At 43.7% G+C, this 19485-nt stretch overlaps 2 protein-coding genes across 9 annotated transcripts in view; both read right to left on the bottom strand.

Annotated features, from left to right (window-relative positions):
• LOC147022380 (uncharacterized) overlaps positions 1–8234 on the bottom strand; it is a 214946-nt gene extending 206712 nt beyond the window's left edge. For 6 of the 8 annotated variants that reach the window (XR_015061209.1, XR_015061210.1, XR_015061212.1 and 3 more), the window contains exon 1: positions 8102–8234. Coding sequence is in view for 2 of the 8 variants with exons in the window: in XM_085893244.1 (XP_085749370.1) it covers positions 8102–8216 (115 nt within the window). In the remaining 6 variants the exon portion in view is untranslated. The remainder of the gene's footprint in view (positions 1–8101) is intronic. The other 2 variants (XM_085893244.1, XM_085893245.1) reach the window with 1 other exon arrangement.
• A 4905-nt stretch (positions 8235–13139) lies between these two features.
• On the bottom strand, positions 13140–13844 carry LOC147022379 (protein FAM200A-like). Its single transcript, XM_085890497.1, has one exon. It carries the CDS (start codon positions 13842–13844, stop codon positions 13140–13142), a length of 705 nt encoding a protein of 234 aa, XP_085746623.1.
• Positions 13845–19485: the final 5641 nt, after the last annotated feature.

Genomic DNA, 19485 nt, shown 5'->3' with positions numbered 1-19485 from the left:
ACTAACCCCTAAAGATCATTCCCACAACACTATCTTAAAAGTCTCAGAATGAAAACATTGCATCAACTCGAGAGTTCAAAGAACACGACACCCTGCACGGTTAATTCTATTTTAATAGAATAATGATTTTAATGATCGTTTAAAAAAAAAGAAAAAGTTTGGTGCGATTTAAGTAATCCAGCAATAGTCCCAAAGACCACCCTTTTACACCACCCCATTGAACCTGTATTTAATACTGTACTGCAAAACTGGAGGTTCTTTGAAGTATTATGACACGATTTGTGTACTGTAGTGTTTAAGTATATAATTAAATTAAAATAAAATAAAGATTGTAAAAGTCGTATATATTAATTAATTCTGATTTTACCGCCATTTTCCACAGTATCTATTACAGTACCCTATCCAACACATTGCATTAGTTATTCGTGCCTATTGTATGTGTCCATTATTAACATCCTCAAAAAAAATTTTCAGTTTCAATCTTGTTTGCCAAGCAGGCAGAGTAGAAAATATTATATCACAGCTCTCTACGCATATGAGGTCAGGACAAATTGTGAGCCAAAACTAGAAGGGCACTCAGTAGAATGCATACCTCCGCCACACAATGCCTGATCCATGCGAACATATCAGGCCCAATACATTTTTGAAATATGATGCTACATATCGCTTTCGGCCCTTTCCCTCAATAGTGAAGAATCACTTTAAAAAAATCAAATAATTCAGGTATCCAGATCCGGATTTGGATCTTCACCAAAATCGAATCATTTCGTCCTTGCCACACACCCAACGTGTCCACCAAGATTCATCCAAATCCGTGCACAACTTTTCGAGATATTGTGCTATATATCGTTTTAGCCGTATCTCTCAATGTTGAAGAATCACTTGAAAAATTATTGTAGCCAGATCCAAATCCGGATCTTCACCAAAATTTAATCAAGTTCGTCCTTGTCGCACACCCAACCTGCCCACAAAATTTCATTCAGATCCATCTCCAACTTTTTGAGATATCCTGTACACAAACAAACAAATGAAATTGCTCGTTGAGCAAGGAATTGCCGGAATAACTTTGTCATATCTCCATGATCTCTGAAAAAACAAAAACCTGGAAATCAATTTGGTTCTTATAAGTCGATAGTGCCACTGTTTAATGAGTTATAACACTTAGTTTGGTCATGATCATAACTTGGAAGTCAATCGGAATTGAAATGGCGTTTTTTCGCAATTTGAAATTTTTGACCCGACCCCCCCCCCCTGACATTCGACCCCCGACCACTAAGAAGGGTTGGTGTGACACCCCAATGTTGGTGTTGGTGTGACACCCCAATGAAACATATGGTTGGATGCAGAATGGGAAGATGCACATTTTAGATTTGGTTTGAAGTCGATACGACCATTTTAGCGGACGTTATTGCGAAAATAAGAACTTCGGTTTTTCGGTGACCTTGACCTTGACCTTTGACCTAGATTCACCAAAAGCGACAAGTGTCTAAGTTGGACCATGGCCGATGTCTGTACCCAGTATGGTCATGATCGCTGAAACAGTGTGGCTGCTATAGGGGAAACAAACACACAAACAAACAGACAGACAAACAGACAGGCACACAGAATGACACACACAACCGACCAACATAATTGCCGAAATCCGAAGGATTCTGGCAATTAATAAACAGACAAATAAAAAGGGGTGAAAACATAACGACCTTCACCTTCGGTGGTAGAGATAATAACATATTTCAGTAATACAACAATTATAAAACCTCTTTGGACATCGAGTGCAGCCTCATGACGTCCCGACGCAAAATGTGAAAACCAATGCAAATTACCATGTGTTATGGTGTAAAATACCATATGCTATGCTGCCAGATGCTTCCTGAATGCATTGTTTAAGTTCAGCAGATGACATGCGGTGTTCTGCAGCCTTAGCCTTGATGTGCTCCCAGAGTTAAAACTGTGCCCAGAGACTTATGACTCACACAGTAGAATAAGATAGATAAAGGAAATGTACTCGTACTGATTAGGCACTGGGTTTTGGAGAGGACCCTTCCTCAAAGCATTGTGAATCATCATCAGCATGATGTAGATGACATCATGATCCAAACACTGGAAAAACGTTCTGTTCTTGTAATACATCATTCAGGTAAACCTATTTCATTCTTATTGCTGTCCCACATGATGACTCACAACAACACTAACATTCCAAAACAGTCAGTAATGGCTGACACAGGCCACTCAAGCACCAGTCCGCGGCTTGCCCAACTCTAGCTTCGCGGTGGTTCCTTGGATCGTCGACGGTCTCTGGCTCTGTATCATGGTCACTGTTTGAACTTTCCTCGTAACCGACAGTCAATTCTGGGTCAGACTACTGGTTCAAAGGAATAGGGCTGGATTTCACGAGCCATGTGGTCAGAGATTGAGATTCATGGGCATTGCTTTACATGCATCTGGATCAGGAAATGTCTGACATCAAGCACGGGTGACATAGTGCACGCTGATTGGTTAATGAACTCCAGGATGGCAACTCTGCAACCGGTCCAGAAGGCATCAGCCCATGTGTCCTAAAAACCTGCTCCTCTGCTCTTACTCACCCTCTCTCTGTTCTATTCACTCTCTCATTTGCTCAAGGTCATCTGCCATCTGCTTGGAATTCTGCAAACATTACTGCCCTGCATAAAAAGGGTGCAAAAACAGATCCCTGCAACTACAGACCAATCAGCCTTCTCCCAATCATCAGTAAAGTTATGGAATCAATCATCGCTTCAGACATTAAATCCTTCCTCTTCTCCAATGGCTTGATTTCCGATCATCAATTTGGTTTCAGACCAGGTCACTCTACCCTGGATATGTTGCTTCTGCTCTCCCAACAATGGATGGAGGTCCTCAATGCCAGACAGGAAATCCGAGCCGTATCCCTGGACATATCACGTGCTTTTGACACAGTCTGGCACCCTGCCCTACTCACCAAACTCTCTTCCCATGGTATTCAAGGCCATCTCCACTCATGGCTCGCAGACTTCCTCTCCTGTCGCAGTCAACGTGTGGCCCTAAGTGGAGTTCTTTCATCCTCTCTTCCTGTCCAGGCTGGAGTTCCTCAAGGTAGCGTTCTGAGCCCTGTTCTTTTTCTGATTTTCATCAATGATCTCTCCAGGAGATCTTGCAGGAGTGATTTGTGACAGAAGGGTAGCTGCAAGAATGAAGGGGAAAGTATATAAGACGGTAGTGAGACCAGCTATGTTGTATGGTTTGGAGGTGGTGGCACGAAGAAAAAGACAGGAAGCGGAGCTGGAGGTGGCAGAGTTAAAGATGCTGCGATTCTCGTTGGGAACGACGAGGATGGATAGGATAAGAAATGAGTATATTAGAGGGACAGCGCAGGTAGGACGGTTTGGAGACAAAGTGAGAGAGGCGAGATTGAGATGGTTTGGACATGTGCACAGGAGGGAAGCGGAGTATATCGGGAGAAGGATGTTGAAGATGTATCCGCCAGGCAGGAGGAGAAGAGGAAGGCCAAAGAAGAGGTTCATGGATATGGTGAGGGCGGACATGCGGGTGGTTGGAGTGTCAATGGAAGATGTGGAGGATAGAGCGAAATGGAGAGGGTTGATCCGCTGTGGCGACCCCTAACGGGAGCCAGCCGAAATAAGAAGAAAAAGATCAATGATGTCTCCCACTCTAGGGAAATCCTCTATATCTCATTGCTGATGACTCCACCCTCTGCCGTACCATTTGTCATCCCTCAGACCAGCAAGCAGCAGCTTCTTCGCTCACTGCAGATCTGGGTAAAATCACAAACTGGTCCAACACGTGGAACATGTCTTTCAATCAGGACAAATCTCACACTCACACTCACAAAATCCCACAAGCTTCCCATAACTACGTTCCAGGTGAGCTAAAAATGGGGTATTTTGGTTCACTGGCAAACTCTTATGTCCAAATCCACGCGTCTTGGGTCCGATGTTTCGTCGGATTGTCTGTCAATGTGTTTACATTATGGACATGATATTAATCTTCTGGAATATTTTAGAAATCTCTTCAATCACTTTGTATAAAGCACAACAAACTTTTCCACCTGAAAACATTAAAGAAAGCAATTGGCACAAACTGCTGTTGAATTTGGAAGGAAATTAATGAATTTCCTTCCAAATTTTTAATTTCCCCCAAAACGATGAAGTTTTAAAACGTGGCACAAACTTGAGGTGTCACATTATCAGTTGACATTGAAAATCTTTACAATGAAATTACATCATATCCATATCAAGTGCAATTGTTCTCCACAAGTAGAAAATCCATTTCCCATGAAATAATTAAATTAAAATTGGAAAGTGTTTTACAAATGGCTCAGGGTTGTTGTGAAGAGTTCAAAGTGCAACTGGAAATGAGGCCTGATTTTCGCAGGTGCTATTGGTCTCAGGTGACTAATCCTTGTGATTATTGAATGGTGATAGTGGGATTACCATCGCTTTAATATAAAATCTCCTTTCACCTACTATGTCCCTCTGCTCACAGAGATGCCACCAAAAGCACGGCAACCTGGTGATGCTCTGGTGGTTATTCACTGCAGCAACCTCTAAGAACTCAAAGCCAAAGTTCTTGCACATAGGCTCCAGGAGTGAAGGCAGCATTTGCGTGGCTCTAGGCAAAAAGGAGCTCAAGGGGCTGGGAGTGGTTGTAAAACACAAAGTTCAAATTCATTTATTGATTGAACCTTTTTATGGTTTTGTGCAAATTGAAACCAGCTATATTAACAGAACTGAAATGATGTGGAGTGGAGTTTACAGATACCGAGCAGGTAAAACAACACCCTCTCGAGGAAACCACAATGACAGTAGTGCAGTGTAACATCACACCATTGTGTAAGGCAATAGTTCCCAACTTTTTTCAATATACGGACCATCTTGATGTCTATATTTTTCCTACGGACCACTTACCCCCGTTTTTAGTGACATTTTCAAACTAATTTTTTATGTGCATGTAGCAGATGAATGGTGATGTCACGCACTACGAGTGTTTGTGTTTAGTCTGTCAAGAAGTAGACCCTTCTGAAATGTGTTCAAATTAGTGCTTTAAAATGATAACAGTACGAAACAACAATTGTTGGATTATTGTCCCACATTTTCAATGATATAAGTACATGGAAAGATGAAAGTATGAATACAACTAACCCAACTTAATGAGAGCCCTGGGCTTGAATCTTCCCAACCAGTTCATCAATGCGAGGATAAATTGTGGATCGGCGGGCATGCATGTCATGTTCTGGCTGGAGCTGAGAAATGTGTTATATTTTTTTGGCAGTTAAGCAAGAGAATCCAGCTTCACAAGCAAAGGTTGTTGCAAATGGAAGCAATATTTTTATTGCTTCACCTGACAGTTTTTCCTCGTTCATTTCAGTGGAGAGCCAAAGGCCGTGAGAAATTGCTCTCTGAATTTTACCTTCAGGCTGCAATCACATGACAAATCCACATGCTGATCTTGGGCTCGGCAGCTAAGGTTTGTGTTTGAAATATCATCTTCGGAGAACGGTGCACGGATCCACTGCCACGTGTTATCTGCAATGTCTCTGAAGTTGGTCTCAAATTGCGCATCTCAGGCATTAACATGAGCAACCAAAACTTCGTTGATGCTGGGCAATCCAATCTCAGAATTACTGAGAAATTCTCTGACTTCGTGAGTTTGCCATAAAAAGTTGAGGTGTGGGGTTCTCGGGAGAAGGCAAGGAGAAGGAAGGAGAAGCAGATGCGATGTGGTGGTGATCTTGTTGGTGACCCACAGATCCAGCTTTTACAGTGTACGGAGCTTTGGAACAGCGGAGTGCTGGGCACAGTGGGTGACTTTCTTTCTCTGGTAGTGGCTTTCTCAGAAACTACACACACAATTCCAATGAAACTTCACCACAACCTTCATCACCCATTCTGTACCAAAGTTTGGTCATGACATTAGAAAACAAAAGTGGGGTCTAAAGGGGTGTAAGGGGGCGTTGCCCCCAAAATATGTATTTGCCTTCTTCTCCAAAACTGCACACACACTTTTGATGAAATTTGACCACAACCTTCATCACCCTTGATGTACCAAAGTTTATTCATGTCATTAATAAATCTGAGGTCTAAAGGAGTTTATAAGATTGCCCCCCACCCCCCCCAAAAGAGGTATTTCCTTTCCTCTCAGAAATGACACGCACAATTCCTATGAAATTTGACCACAACCTTCATCACCCAGGATGTACCAAAGTTTGTTGACGGCATTAAAAAAAAAAATCTATCGGTATTTACTTTCTTCTCCATTGCATATTTTGTGGGTCATCCATGCCTACCAGTGGTTCCCTGTTTATCATATCCAGCTACTACCAGACGAGCGCCCTCGGGTAATGCCCCTATATTTACTATAATCATAAGGATTTAAAAATAAATAGAATTAGAAAATCAGGATGAATTTTTGTCAAGTCCCTGCTTTCTTATGGTAACAATCTATTGTATAATGCAAACCATGGTGTCTGTCTGTGCGTTTGTCTGTCTCCCGTTTTAGACGGCCACTTCCCACGCTGCTTTTGAAAAGCTCCGCATGCAAGAAAAACTGAACATTTAACCAGAGGAAGAGCACGATACCAAACGAGATACGTGTTAAATGTATCAATACAACATGGAATCCGTTTGTTTGACAGTGCATGAAGATACGACCTGAGGATTATCACAAAGATGAACAAGCCATGTCAGCGTTGTCAATTGCGGCAACTTACACTGAAAGTCTTTGAACAAAGGTTGAAGTGCAAGGTGATAATTTAATTAAAGAAAAACCTCCATTTCGCATTGTGACCAAAAAATAACATTTAATAACAGACTTTAAAGAGGTCCAAAATAAACTGACATTTAATACTCGACTCGACGCAATTACCTCCACCACCGAAGGTAGATGGAGGTTATGATTTCACTCCTGTTTGTCTGTCTGTCTGTTTGGTATTTGCAAATTCAAAGATTTGCAAGTATATTAATAGGTTTGGTCTGTTTGTCTGTTAATCACCTGCAGCTCACATTTTTACTCACATCTTCGAACCACCCTGGTGGAGGTCGAGACAAGCTGGAAGCCTATTGTTTAAAGATCAGTTGGTCAAAATGTCAACGTCACAAATTGTCAATCATCATTCGATTGACAACATAATGTTACAGTTTGGGAAAACTTACCCCAAGGGGAGAGCATACGTGGACACGTAGGTGACCCGAGGATTTGCTATTTCATTCGTCTTTGTGTAGATAGTCCTTGGTCCCTCATCAAGGGCTTGTTGGGAGGGGGCCATGAGTTGGCGAGTTTGTAATTTCCCGGTATCATGTCCTCCCCCACGCTACATTCAATCTTTCAACCCCCCCTGCTCCTTTCACTCATTCTGTAACATATGCATTGGGCTACATCATGTTGTTGTTGTTGCGTTATTATTATTTCGGGTGGTGGGCTTGGGATCCTTCGGTCCCGAGTTCAAATCCCGCTCAGCTGTTGAATTAACATCAGGTGGGGTTAACTCGACCTGTCATCGTTCCGAGATCAGCAATATGAGTGCCAGCTTGCTGGTATCCTGTGTCGGAGTGGGGACCCGTCCAGGATTGTACCCAATAGCCAAGGAGACTGCTTCGGCAGAGGCAGCACCAACGCTCTGTACAGAGTATGGTCCCAATGATGGATGGATTATTATTACGAGTGCGTGCCCGCACGTGCGTGGCTGTACGTGGAAAAAAAATAATAAAAAATAAAAACTTTCAAACCACGAGGCAGAAACAACAACCACACAGGCCGTTCCTTTTCGCTCGAGCGTGCCCGTACGTGCAACCCCCCCCTCCCCCCCCCCCAAAAAAAACTTTCAAACCACGAGCCAGAAATAACCACAGGCCGTTCCTTCGCTCTCGTAAACGACGGCTGGATTGGGGCATTGTGTTTATCTATAAATGTGGATAAGAAATCGACAAATTATGAGAATACAGGAAGTCATCAATATTCAAAAGTAGTGTGTGCCCATACGGAATGTTCACATCATTCCACGAATTATCGGTTGTATTGAAGTAACAACTGCTGTGATACTTACACACACAGAGTTAATTAAACTCCAAATTAAAATCAAGTTTACCTCTCTGTCTTTGGTTGCCATGACATTCGCTGCCATTTACCATTGTTACTCCTACGTCACGGTAACTGAGACACCGATCGATCCCCATCGAAATCGGCACGGCACGTGACGTCATCGTCGGCCGGCCGCGCATCGGCCCACGCAGCAACGTGTCCTGTGATTGGTAACTAAATGGCGCATCGGCCACACCTACGCAGCAACGTGTCCTGTCATTGGTTGGTAAATAAATGGCCATAACTTGGGAACCACTTGTCCGATTAATATCAAACCTTGAAAATGCATATACTCAGGTCCCCAGCAATATACCTGGCAAGTTTCAATCAGGTCGGACAAGTGGTTGTCGAGAAACAGCGGTCACAGACACACACACACACACACACACACACACACACACACACACACACACACACACACACACACACACACACACACACAGACACAGACACAGACACAGACACAGACACAGACACAGACACAGACACATTGCTGGAATTATAGATAGATGATTGTTGTTGTTTTTTGAGTTGTCAATTACGTACGTGAGGACGTCATCATGGAAATGAACAGGCTCTCCCTTGCGGCACAATGGAGTCTGTGTGAACTCATTACACGGTGTCAGAAGTGTGTTGTATATTCACGTCATCGACTGCCATCCCTCTCTCTGAACATGTTATCACCGAACTTCGAACATCCATCGATTGACTGGAATAGTCTCGATCTCAATCAGGAGTTTCGGCGTTTCAGAAATCATGTGAGCTTTGTCTTGTCTGGGCCGCTCGCAGATATACCAAAGCCTCGTCAAGCAGGATGGCTCGGAACGTGGATCGGCGAACAAGGTTGTCAAATCTACCAAACTCTAGCTCCGGAGGAAGGAGACAAAGAAGACCCATAGAAAGTGCTTGACAAATTTCAGAACTATGTGCAGCCCAGGAAAAAAATAAAAGACTTGCCAGACACCGCTTGAAGCAAAGGCGCCAACGGAGTGGTGAGTCTTTTGACCATTTTACAAAAGATTTGAGGATAATTCTCATGGATTGTGATTACCGAGACCCAGACGACATCCTCGTCGATTACATCATTGATGCCAGTCATGGTAAGAGGGTCCAGGAAAAACTCTATGATAGGGGAGAGGAGCTCTCATTGGCTAAAGCCATAGAAATAGGCCAACAGCTTGAGCTCTCGCAGAAGCAAATGAGAATAGTTCACGATGAGAAGATGCTCATCTCAGCTCTCAGATCTGGAAACGAGCAAGCTCAACACCATACCGAACGTTCTCGGAGCAACCCGATCAAGCGTGCACAAGCACAAGGTCCCTGAATCAGATGTGGTCAGTCAGCGCACAATCAGGCCAAGTGTCCAGCAATTAATTCCGACTCCTCCTACTCTAAGAAGCCTGGTCACTGGCTGGCAGTGTGTCACAAGAGACTTCGCAACCTAAAGTTCCTTGATGTAGAGATTGCTCCAAACATGTGTATCTTCCTCAAGAACGAGTCCAAGAATCTGACATTCCAAGGATCTACACTCTTCGCCCAAGCAGTAATATTGCTACTTGTGACAAGTGGGGGCAGACTGTCTCAGTGCCAAGTCAGTTCCTGATTGACACGGGCGCGAGGTGCAACACGCTAACACTCAGCAACTATCAATCAGTTCAGCACCTTGTTGGCGATCCACAAACTTTGCAAAAAGTTCTGAAAACTTACTCGAATCACATTATTCATCGTGTAGGTACAGTGACACTCCATCTCTCTGACAAGGGCAAGACTACCAAGACCAGTTTTGAGGTCATTGACCTTGATCAGGAGAATCTAATATCAGGTGCTACGTCTGAAACCCTAGGCCTCATTATCAAGCTTGACAAGTTGTCTCTGGTTCACCCTCCAGTCAATGAGCCTGAGCAAGCAGTGGTGTCTGAGTTTCTAGAAGTTGCCAAGACAACTGGAACTCTTCCTGGAACTTATCAGACCAAGCTTGCAGAAGGATCACAGGGAGTAGTTCACCCTCCTCACAAACAACCTGCAGCATTGAAGGAGAAGATAGTTGATCAGCTAAAAGAGATGGTTGCCGAAGGTCACATCACAAAGGTAGAATGCCCGACTGCGTGGATGAGTTCCATGGTAGTAGCTCTTTGCAACAGCAAAGTCCACATCTGTATAGACCCAAAGACCTGAACAAGTGCGTAAAGCATGAGCACTACCCAATGAGAACTGTTCAGGAAGTCTTAGCTCAAATCCCTGGAGCTAAGGTTTTTTTCAGTGCTTGACGCCCGCAGCGGATTTATGCAAATCTTGAAATCCAAGAAGCTCCTCAGAGTGAATTGAGCCTTCTCTGCAATGCAATTCGGGAGGGATGGCCTGACTCCCAAAAGGAAGGCCCAGGACCAGTCCGTCCTTACTTTGATTCCAAAACACAGTTGGCAGTCTCAGATGGTATTGTCTTCAAAGGCATGCGGCTTGTCATCCCACCAAGCCTCAAGTGTAAAATGCTTAAGTTGATTCATGAATCTCACCTGGGAATGACCAAGTGAAAACAGCGTGCTCGTGAAGTCATGTACTGGCCCTCAATGAACCCTGACATTGAATAAACGGTACAGAATTGTTTCAAGTGTGCTGAGTATCAAAGAGCTCAACAATGGGAGCCCCTCTTGCCAACTTATCCACCTGATCTTCCATTTATTGAAGTTGCAAGTGACATTTTTGATTTTGAAGCAAAGCAGTACTTGCTCACAGTCGACTATTACTCCAAGTTTGTGGAGGTAGACTACCTCAAGGACGTTACGGCTCGCTCTGTGATCGAAGCTCTCAAGCAGCAGTTTTGTCAACATGTTATTCCAGAGAAGCTGCGTAGTGATTCTGGAAGTCAATACATGTCAGAGGAATTTCCTCAGTTTTGCAAAGAATGTCGCATTACACACAATATTGTATCCCCCAAATTCCAGAGTGCCAATGGAGAGGCAGAAAGAGCAATCCAGACAGTTAATAAAACTCTGGAAGAAATCAAGAGATAAGCAAAAGATAAGAGAGGCTGAGTCTTTGGGCCTCTCACTCTCTCATCGCAGGCAGGTCGGTGGTCTTTCTGTCTTCTACCGTCTCCTCTCCGGTCTCGCCCTCCCACTGCTATCTCTGCGATTTGTCCCCACCATATTTCCACAGGGTGCTCAAGGTCCGCCATCAACCCCCTTCTGGTAAAACTACCAAAATCACGAATCACTGCTCACCTTCACTCTTTCATTCCTCTTTTTTTCCCACCTTTGGAATAAACTCCCTCACTCTGTTCAATGCCATTCTTCCCTCCAAGCCTTCAAAACTGCTGTTCACAACCACCTCTTATCTTCCCCCATCCCTATCCTCAATCTTTTCTACCCCCATAAATCCACCCCTCACCCACCTCCTTCAAATTCCCTGCTTTCCCTCCTGATAGTCCCTGTAATGTACATTTTGTATTCCCTATGTTTCCCACCCCACCATGCTCCCTTCCACAGATCTCCTAATGTCTCTGTTCCCCACTGTTTTGTCCTTCCACTCCCGCCCCTTCTGTCTCATGCCCCCCTTGCTGTGCATTTTGTGTTTGCTCTCACACGAGCCTCGAAGAGGCATACAAAAAATAAAAAATCCCACAAGTTTCCCATAACTACGTTCCAGGTGAGCTAAAAATGGGGTATTTCGGTTCACTGGCAAACTCTTATGTCCAAATCCACACGTCTTGGGTCCGATGTTTCATCGGATTGTCTGTCAATGTGTTTACATTATGGACATGATATTAATCTTCTGGAATATTTTAGAAATCTCTTCATATAAACCACAACAAACTTTTCCACCTGAAAACATGAAACAAAGCAATTGGCACAAACTGCTGTTGAATTTGGAAGGAAATTAATGAATTTCCTTCCAAATTTTTAATTTCCCCCAAAACGATGAAGTTTTAAAACGTGGCACAAACTTGAGGTGTCACATTATCAGTTGACACTGAAAATCTTTACAATGAAATGACATCATATCCATATCAAGTGCAATTGTACTCCACAAGTAGAAAATCCATTTCCCATGAAATAATTAAATTAAAATTGGAAAGTGTTTTACAAATGGCTCAGGGTTGTTGTGAAGAGTTCAAAGTGCAACTGGAAATGAGGCCTGATTTTCACAGGTGCTATTGGTCTCAGGTGACTAATCCTTGTGATTATTGAATGGTGATAGTGGGATTACCATCGCTTTAATATAAAATCTCCTTTCACCTACTATGTCCCTCTGCTCACAGAGATGCCACCAAAAGCACGGCAACCTGGTGAGGCTCTGGTGGTTATTCACTGCAGCAACCTCTAAGAACTCAAAGCCAAAGTTCTTGCACGTGGGTATCTGGAGTGAAGGCAGCATTCGCGTGGCTCTAGGCAAAAAGGAGCTCAAGGGGCTGGGAGTGGTTGTAAAACACAAAGTTCAAATTCATTTATTGATTGAACCTTTTAATGGTTTTGTGCAAATTGAAACCAGCTATTGTAACAGAACTGAAATGATGTGGAGTGGAGTTTACAGATACCGAGCAGGTAAAACAACACCCTCTCGAGGAAACCACAATGACAGTAGTACAGTGTAACATCACACCATTGTGTAAGGCAATAGTTCCCAACTTTTTTCAATATACGGACCATCTTGATGTCTATATTTTTCCTACGGACCACTTACCCCCGTTTTTCATAACATTTTCAAACTTTTTTTTAATGTGCATGTATCAGATGAATGGTGATGTCACGCACTACGAGTGTTTGTGTTTAGTCTGTCAAGAAGCAGACCCTTCTAAAATGTGTTCAAATTAGTGCTTTAAAATGATAACAGTACGAAACAACAATTGTTGGATTATTGTCCCACATTTTCAATGATATAAGTACATGGAAAGATGAAAGTATGAATACAACTAACCCAACTTAATGAGAGCCCTGGGCTTGAATCTTCCCAACCAGTTCATCAATGCGAGGATAAATTGTGGATCGGCGGGCATGCATGTCATGTTCTGGCTGGAGCTGAGATCTGTGTTATATTTTTTAGGCAGTTCAGCAAGAGAATCCAGCTTCACAAGCAGAGGTTGTTGCAAATGGAAGCAATATTTTTATTGCTTCACCTGACAGTTCTTCCTCGTCCTTTTCAGTGGAGAGCCAAAAGGCCGTGAGAGATTGCTCTCTGAATTTTACCTTCAGGCTGCAATCACATGACAAATCCACCTGCTGATCTTGGGCTCGGCAGCTAAGGTTTGTGTTTGAAATATCATCTTCGGAGAACGGTGCACGGATCCACTGACACGTGTTATCAGAGATGTCTCTGAAGTAGGTCTCAAATTGCACATCCCAGGCATTAACATGAGCAACCAAAACTTCGTTGATGCTGGGCAATCCAATCTCAGAATTACTGAGAAATTCTCTGAGCAACGGACACATTCCAGCAATTCCATTTTCCAAGTGAGTTCGCCACACACCGAGTTTCTTTCTGAATCCCATCGCTTTATCACTCAGCATCAAAATGTTCGTATCTTTGCCTTGCAGTGAAAGGATGAGATCATTTAGAAGGTTAAATATGTCAGTTAAATATGCATGTTCAGCAAGAAAGAGTTGGTCTTTGAATTGGTTTGCATGGCTGTAGCTAGCATTTGTCAAGAATTCCTCCAGTTCCTTGTGCAGCTCAAATAAACGTTGCAAGAGTCGTCCGCGTGATAGCCAGCTGATCTCGGTGTGCAGCAACAGTTGGATGTGATCAGCTCCCATTTCGTTGCATCGTGCAGCAAAAAGATGAGAATCAAGTGGCCTTGCTTTAACAAGGTTTACAGTTTTCACTGTATCTGACAGAACGATGTGTAATTCTGGCTCCAAATGGCGAGCTGCTGAGGCTTCTCTGCGCACAATGCAGTGGGTGACTCCTGCTAAGGTACATACCCCGATACAATCTGACCACTTTAAAGAATGTTCACACGTGTAGGTATCAGTAGGTTTGAAGATTTCTTCACCAGCTGTCTGATTTCCAGAGGTTTACAGAAGAGGAAATCTTCAACAGTTTTACCTTCCCGAGGATACCGCACGTAAACCGGTACTTGATCTGAACCAGCAACGTCTATGGATTCATCGAGTTGAATGGCGAATCTCTTACCTCGAAGACGTTGAACAAGTTGCTCTTCTCTATCGAGTGACATGTCTTGAATGTGACGACAAACTGTATTATTTGAAACTTGAACGGAGGCAACATGTATTTCACTGCTTCGGAGCCAAATAAACAAACATTCACACACGGCATCACAAGATCTTCCCCAACTGTGGGGTGTTTTTGAACTTTGCAGTCCTCGGTGAAATCAGGAAAGATTCTTTCAAATCATGAAAAAGTACAGGTTGTCATTTTAAACATTGAAAACTCCGAATGGCAAAGAAAAAAAATTCAATGTGGCTTCTTTTCACATTCCGGATGCTGTTACGGATTAGTAAATTCTACATGATTGGAAATGTTAAGTTTTGTGTTAAAGACATGATTCTGATAATTTGGGGGCAAAAGGCAACTCGACTTTCAATGAATTAATTAAATGAGATGTAAAGTGGGACAAATTATTCGTGCACAGACATCGGTACGAGTCATGGGGAGTGACATAAAGATGGATGGATGGTTGACAGAGCTTTGAAGATGACCGGTGTTCAGGCTCAATGCTTTGGTCAATAGGGGCATCACATGGTGTGAACGAAGTGGGTGAAAGTTTTGTTGTGAAAACGATGGTTAAGCTGTGGGCAATCTTTGGATTCAGAGTGTCGCCTTGCTGCGAGATTGACTTTGTGAGTTTGCCATAAAAAGTTGAGGCGAGGGGTTACCGGGAGAAGGCAAGGAGAAGCAGATGCGATGTGGTGGTGATCTTGTTGGTGACCCGCAGATCCAGCTTTTAAAGTGTACAGAGCTTTGGAACGGCAGAGTGCTGGGCACAGTGGGTGACAGGCAGCGACGGTCTCATGAGCTTTTGCACGAAGCACACGGTGACCAGAGACCTGGTGTATGGCTTCACTCCTGCTGGCCGAATGGTTGTGTTCACGGAGAGTTCAACCCAGCACGTGCCAAGGTCGTCCATCCCTCCACCTCGCGGTTCGGCTAGAGACGTGGTGAGATCCATACTGCATGAGCATTCCTGCGGGGCTCGCACGCTCTACACTCAGAGCTGACTGCGAAATTGCAAGGTTCGTTTCTGCACGACAATTCATGTTCAGATTTGTTTCATCTACACGGCAAAACTACACACGGCAAGAGGTTCACAGATCTGCACGCCTGTTTGATATGGCAAGAGGTGTAAATGCACGTTCGGACACTGCAAGTTCTTAACATTGGTTCACGGCACGAATCCTGGTAAAAGGGGGTGGAACAACACGTGAATGTAAAGTTACCTCAAAGAGTTGTTGAAGTATTTGAAACTGCATTGAAATATATGTCTACATATTAAGGGGGTCGACAGACGTGGTTGACCCAAAAAGAGGTATTTGCTTTCTCAGAAACTACACACACAATTCCAATGAAACGTCACCACAACCTTCATCACCCATTCTGTACCAAAGTTTGGTCATGACATTAGAAAACAAAAGTGGGGTCTAAAGAGGTGTAAGGGGGCGTTGCCCCCAAAATATGTATTTGCCTTCTTCTCCAAAACTACACACACACTTTTGATGAAATTTGACCACAACCTTCATCACCCAGGATGTACCAAGGTTTGTTCATGTCATTAATAAATCTGAGGTCTAAAGGAGTTTATAAGATTGCCCCCCCACCCCCAAAAGAGGTATTTCCTTTCCTCTCAGAAACGACACGCACAATTCCTATGAAATTGGACCACAACCTTCATCACCCAGGATGTACCAAGGTTTGTTGATGGCATTAAAAAAATCAATCAATATTTACTTTCTTCTCCATTGCATATTTTGTGGGTCATCCATGCCTACCAGTGGTTCCCTGTTTATCATATCCAGCTACTACCAGACGAGCGCCCTCTGGTAATGCCCCTATATTTACTATAATCATAAGGATTTAAAAATAAATAGAATTATAAAATCAGGATGAATTTTTGTCAAGTCCCTGCTTTCTTATGGTAACAATCTATTGTATAATGCAAACCATGGTGTCTGTCTGTGCGTTTGCCTGTCTCCCGTTTTAGACGGCCACTTCCCACGCTGCTTTTGAAAAGCTCCGCATGCAAGAAAAACTGAACATTTAACCAGAGGAAGAGCACGATATCAAACGAGATACGTGTTAAATGTATAAATACAACATGGAATCCGTTTGTTTGACAGTGCATGATGATACGACCTGAGGATTATCACAAAGATGAACAAGCCATGTCAGCGTTGTCAATTGCGGCAACGTACACTGAAAGTCTTTGAACAAAGGTTGTAGTGCAAGGTGATAATTTAATAAAAGAAAAACCTCCATTTAGCATTGTGACCAAAAAATAACATTTAATAATAGACTTTAAAGAGGTCCAAAATAAACTGACATTTAATACTCGGTGACTCAACGCAATTACCTCCACCACCGAAGGTAGATGGAGGTTATGATTTCACTCCTGTTTGTCTGTCTGTCTGTTTGGTATTTGCAAATTCAAAGATTTGCAAGTATATTAATAGGTTTGGTCTGTTTGTCTGTTAATCACCTGCAGCTCACATTTTTACTCACATCTTCGAACCACCCTGGTGGAGGTCGAGACAAGCTGGAAGCCTATTGTTTAAAGATCAGTAGGTCAAAACGTCAACGTCACAAATTGTCAATCATCATTCCATGAATTATCAGTTGCATTGAAGTAACAACTGCTGTGATACTTACACACACAGAGTTAATTAAACTCCAAATTAAAATCAAGTTTACCTCTCTGTCTTTGGTTGCCATGACATTCGCTGCCATTTACCATTGTCACTCCTACGTCACGGTAACTGAGACACCGATCGATCCCCATCGTAATCGGCAAGGCACGTGACGTCATCGTCGGCCGGCCGCGCATTGGCCGACGCAGCAACGTGTCCTGTGATTGGTAACAAAATGGCGCATCGGCCACGCCTCCGCAGCAAAGTGTCCTGTGATTGGTAACAAAATGGTGCATCGGCCACGCCTACGCAGCAACGTGTCCTGTGATTGGTAACAAAATGGTGCATCGGCCACGCCTCCGTAGCAACGTGTCCTGTGATTGGTAACAAAATGGCGCTTCGGCCACACCTTCGCAGCAACGTGTCCTGTCATTGGTTGGTAAATAAATGGCCATAACTTGGGAACCACTTGTCCGATTAATATCAAACCTTGAAAAGGCATATACTCAGGTCCCCAGCAATATACCTGGCAAGTTTCAATCAGATCGGACCAGTGGTTGTCGAGAAACAGCGGTCACAGACACACACACACACACACACACACACACACACACACACACACACACACAGACACAGACACACACACACACACACACACACACACACACACACACACACACACACACACAGACACAGACACACACAGAGACACAGAGACACAGACACAGACACAGAGACACACACATATTGCTGGAATTATAGATAGATGATTGTTGTTGTTTTTTGAGTTGTCAATTACGTACGTGAGGATGTCATCGTGGAAATGAACAGGCTCTCGCTTGCGGCACAATGGAGTCTGTGTGAACTCATTACACGGTGTCAGAAGTGTGTTGTATATTCATGTCATCAACTGCCATCCCTCTCTCTGAACATGTCAGCACCGAACTCCGAACATCCATCGATTGACTGGAATCGTCTCGATCTCAATCAGGAGTTTCGGCGTTTCAGAAATCATGTGAGCTTTGTCTTGTCTGGGCCGCTCGCAGATATACCAAAGCCTCGTCAAGCAGGATGGCTCGGAACGTGGATCGGCGAACAAGGTTGTCAAATATACCAAACTCTAGCTCCGGAGGAAGGAGACAAAGAAGACCCATAGAAAGTGCTTGACAAATTTCAGAACTATGTGCAGCCCAGGAAAAAAATAAAAGACTTGCCAGACACCGCTTGAAGCAAAGGCACCAACGGAGTGGTGAGTCTTTTGACCATTTTACAAAAGATTTGAGGATAATTCCCATGGATTGTGATTACCGAGACCCAGACGACATCCTCGTGGATTACATCATTGATGCCAGTCATGGTAAGAGGGTCCAGGAAAAACTCTATGATAGGGGAGAGGAGCTCTCATTGGCTAAAGCCATAGAAATAGGCCAACAGCTTGAGCTCTCGCAGAAGCAAATGAGAATAGTTCGAGATGAGAAGATGCTCATCTCAGCTCTCAGATCTGGAAACGAGCAAGCTCAACACCATACCGAACGTTCTCGGAGCAACCCGATCAAGCGTGCACAAGCACTAGGTCCCTGCATCAGATGTGGTCAGTCAGCGCACAGTCAGGCCAAGTGTCCAGCAATTAATTCCGACTGCTCCTACTCTAAGAAGCCTGGTCACTGGCTGGCAGTGTGTCACAAGAGACTTCGCAACCTAAAGTTCCTTGATGTAGAGATTGCTCCAAACATATGTATCTTCCTCAAGAACGAGTCCAAGAATCTGACATTCCAAGGAACTACACTCTTCGCCCAAGCAGTAATATTGCTACTTGTGACAAGTGGGGGAAGACTGTCTCAGTGCCAAGTCAGTTCCTGATTGACGCGGGCGCTAGGTGCAACACGCTAACACTCAGCAACTATCAATCAGTTCAGCACCTTGTTGGCGATCCACAAACTTTGCAAAAAGTTCTGAAAACTTACTCGAATCACATTATTCATCGTGTCGGTACAGTGACACTCCATCTCTCTGACAAGGGCAAGACTACCAAGACCAGTTTTGAGGTCATTGACCTTGATCAGGAGAATGTAATATCAGGTGCTACGTCTGAAACCCTAGGCCTCATTATCAAGCTTGACAAGTTGTCTCTGGTTGACCCTCCAGTCAATGAGCCTGAGCAAGCAGTGGTGTCTGAGTTTCTAGAAGTTGCAAAGACAACTGGAACTCTTCCTGGAACTTATCAGACCAAGCTTGTGGAAAGGTCACAGGGAGTAGTTCACCCTCCTCACAAACAACCTGCAGCATTGAAGGAGAAGATAGTTGATCTTCGAAGGAGAAGATAGTTGATCTGGTTGCCGAAGGTCACATCACAAAGGTAGAATGCCCGACTGCGTGGATGAGTTCCATGGTAGTAGCTCTTTGCAACAGCAAAGTCCACATCTGTATAGACCCAAAGACATGAACAAGTGCATAAAGCATGAGCACTACCCAATGAGAACTGTTCAGGAAGTCTGAGCTCAAATCCCTGGAGCTAAGGTTTTTTTCAGTGCTTGACACCCGCAGCGGATTTATGCAAATCTTGAAATCCAAGGAGCTACTCTGAGTGAATTGA

Source organism: Eptatretus burgeri, chromosome 8 (assembly GCF_056783735.1).
Source record: "Eptatretus burgeri isolate ZD-2024b chromosome 8, Ebu_testis_v1, whole genome shotgun sequence".
Taxonomy (NCBI): Eukaryota; Metazoa; Chordata; class Myxini; order Myxiniformes; family Myxinidae; genus Eptatretus; species Eptatretus burgeri.
This window is presented reverse-complemented; position numbering and strand designations above follow the sequence as displayed.

What these genes read in the sequence shown, in the direction of transcription:
- LOC147022379 (XM_085890497.1), bottom strand. Translation starts at nt 13,844, where the DNA reads ATGGGAGCTGATCACATCCAACTGTTGCTGCACACCGAGATCAGCTGG.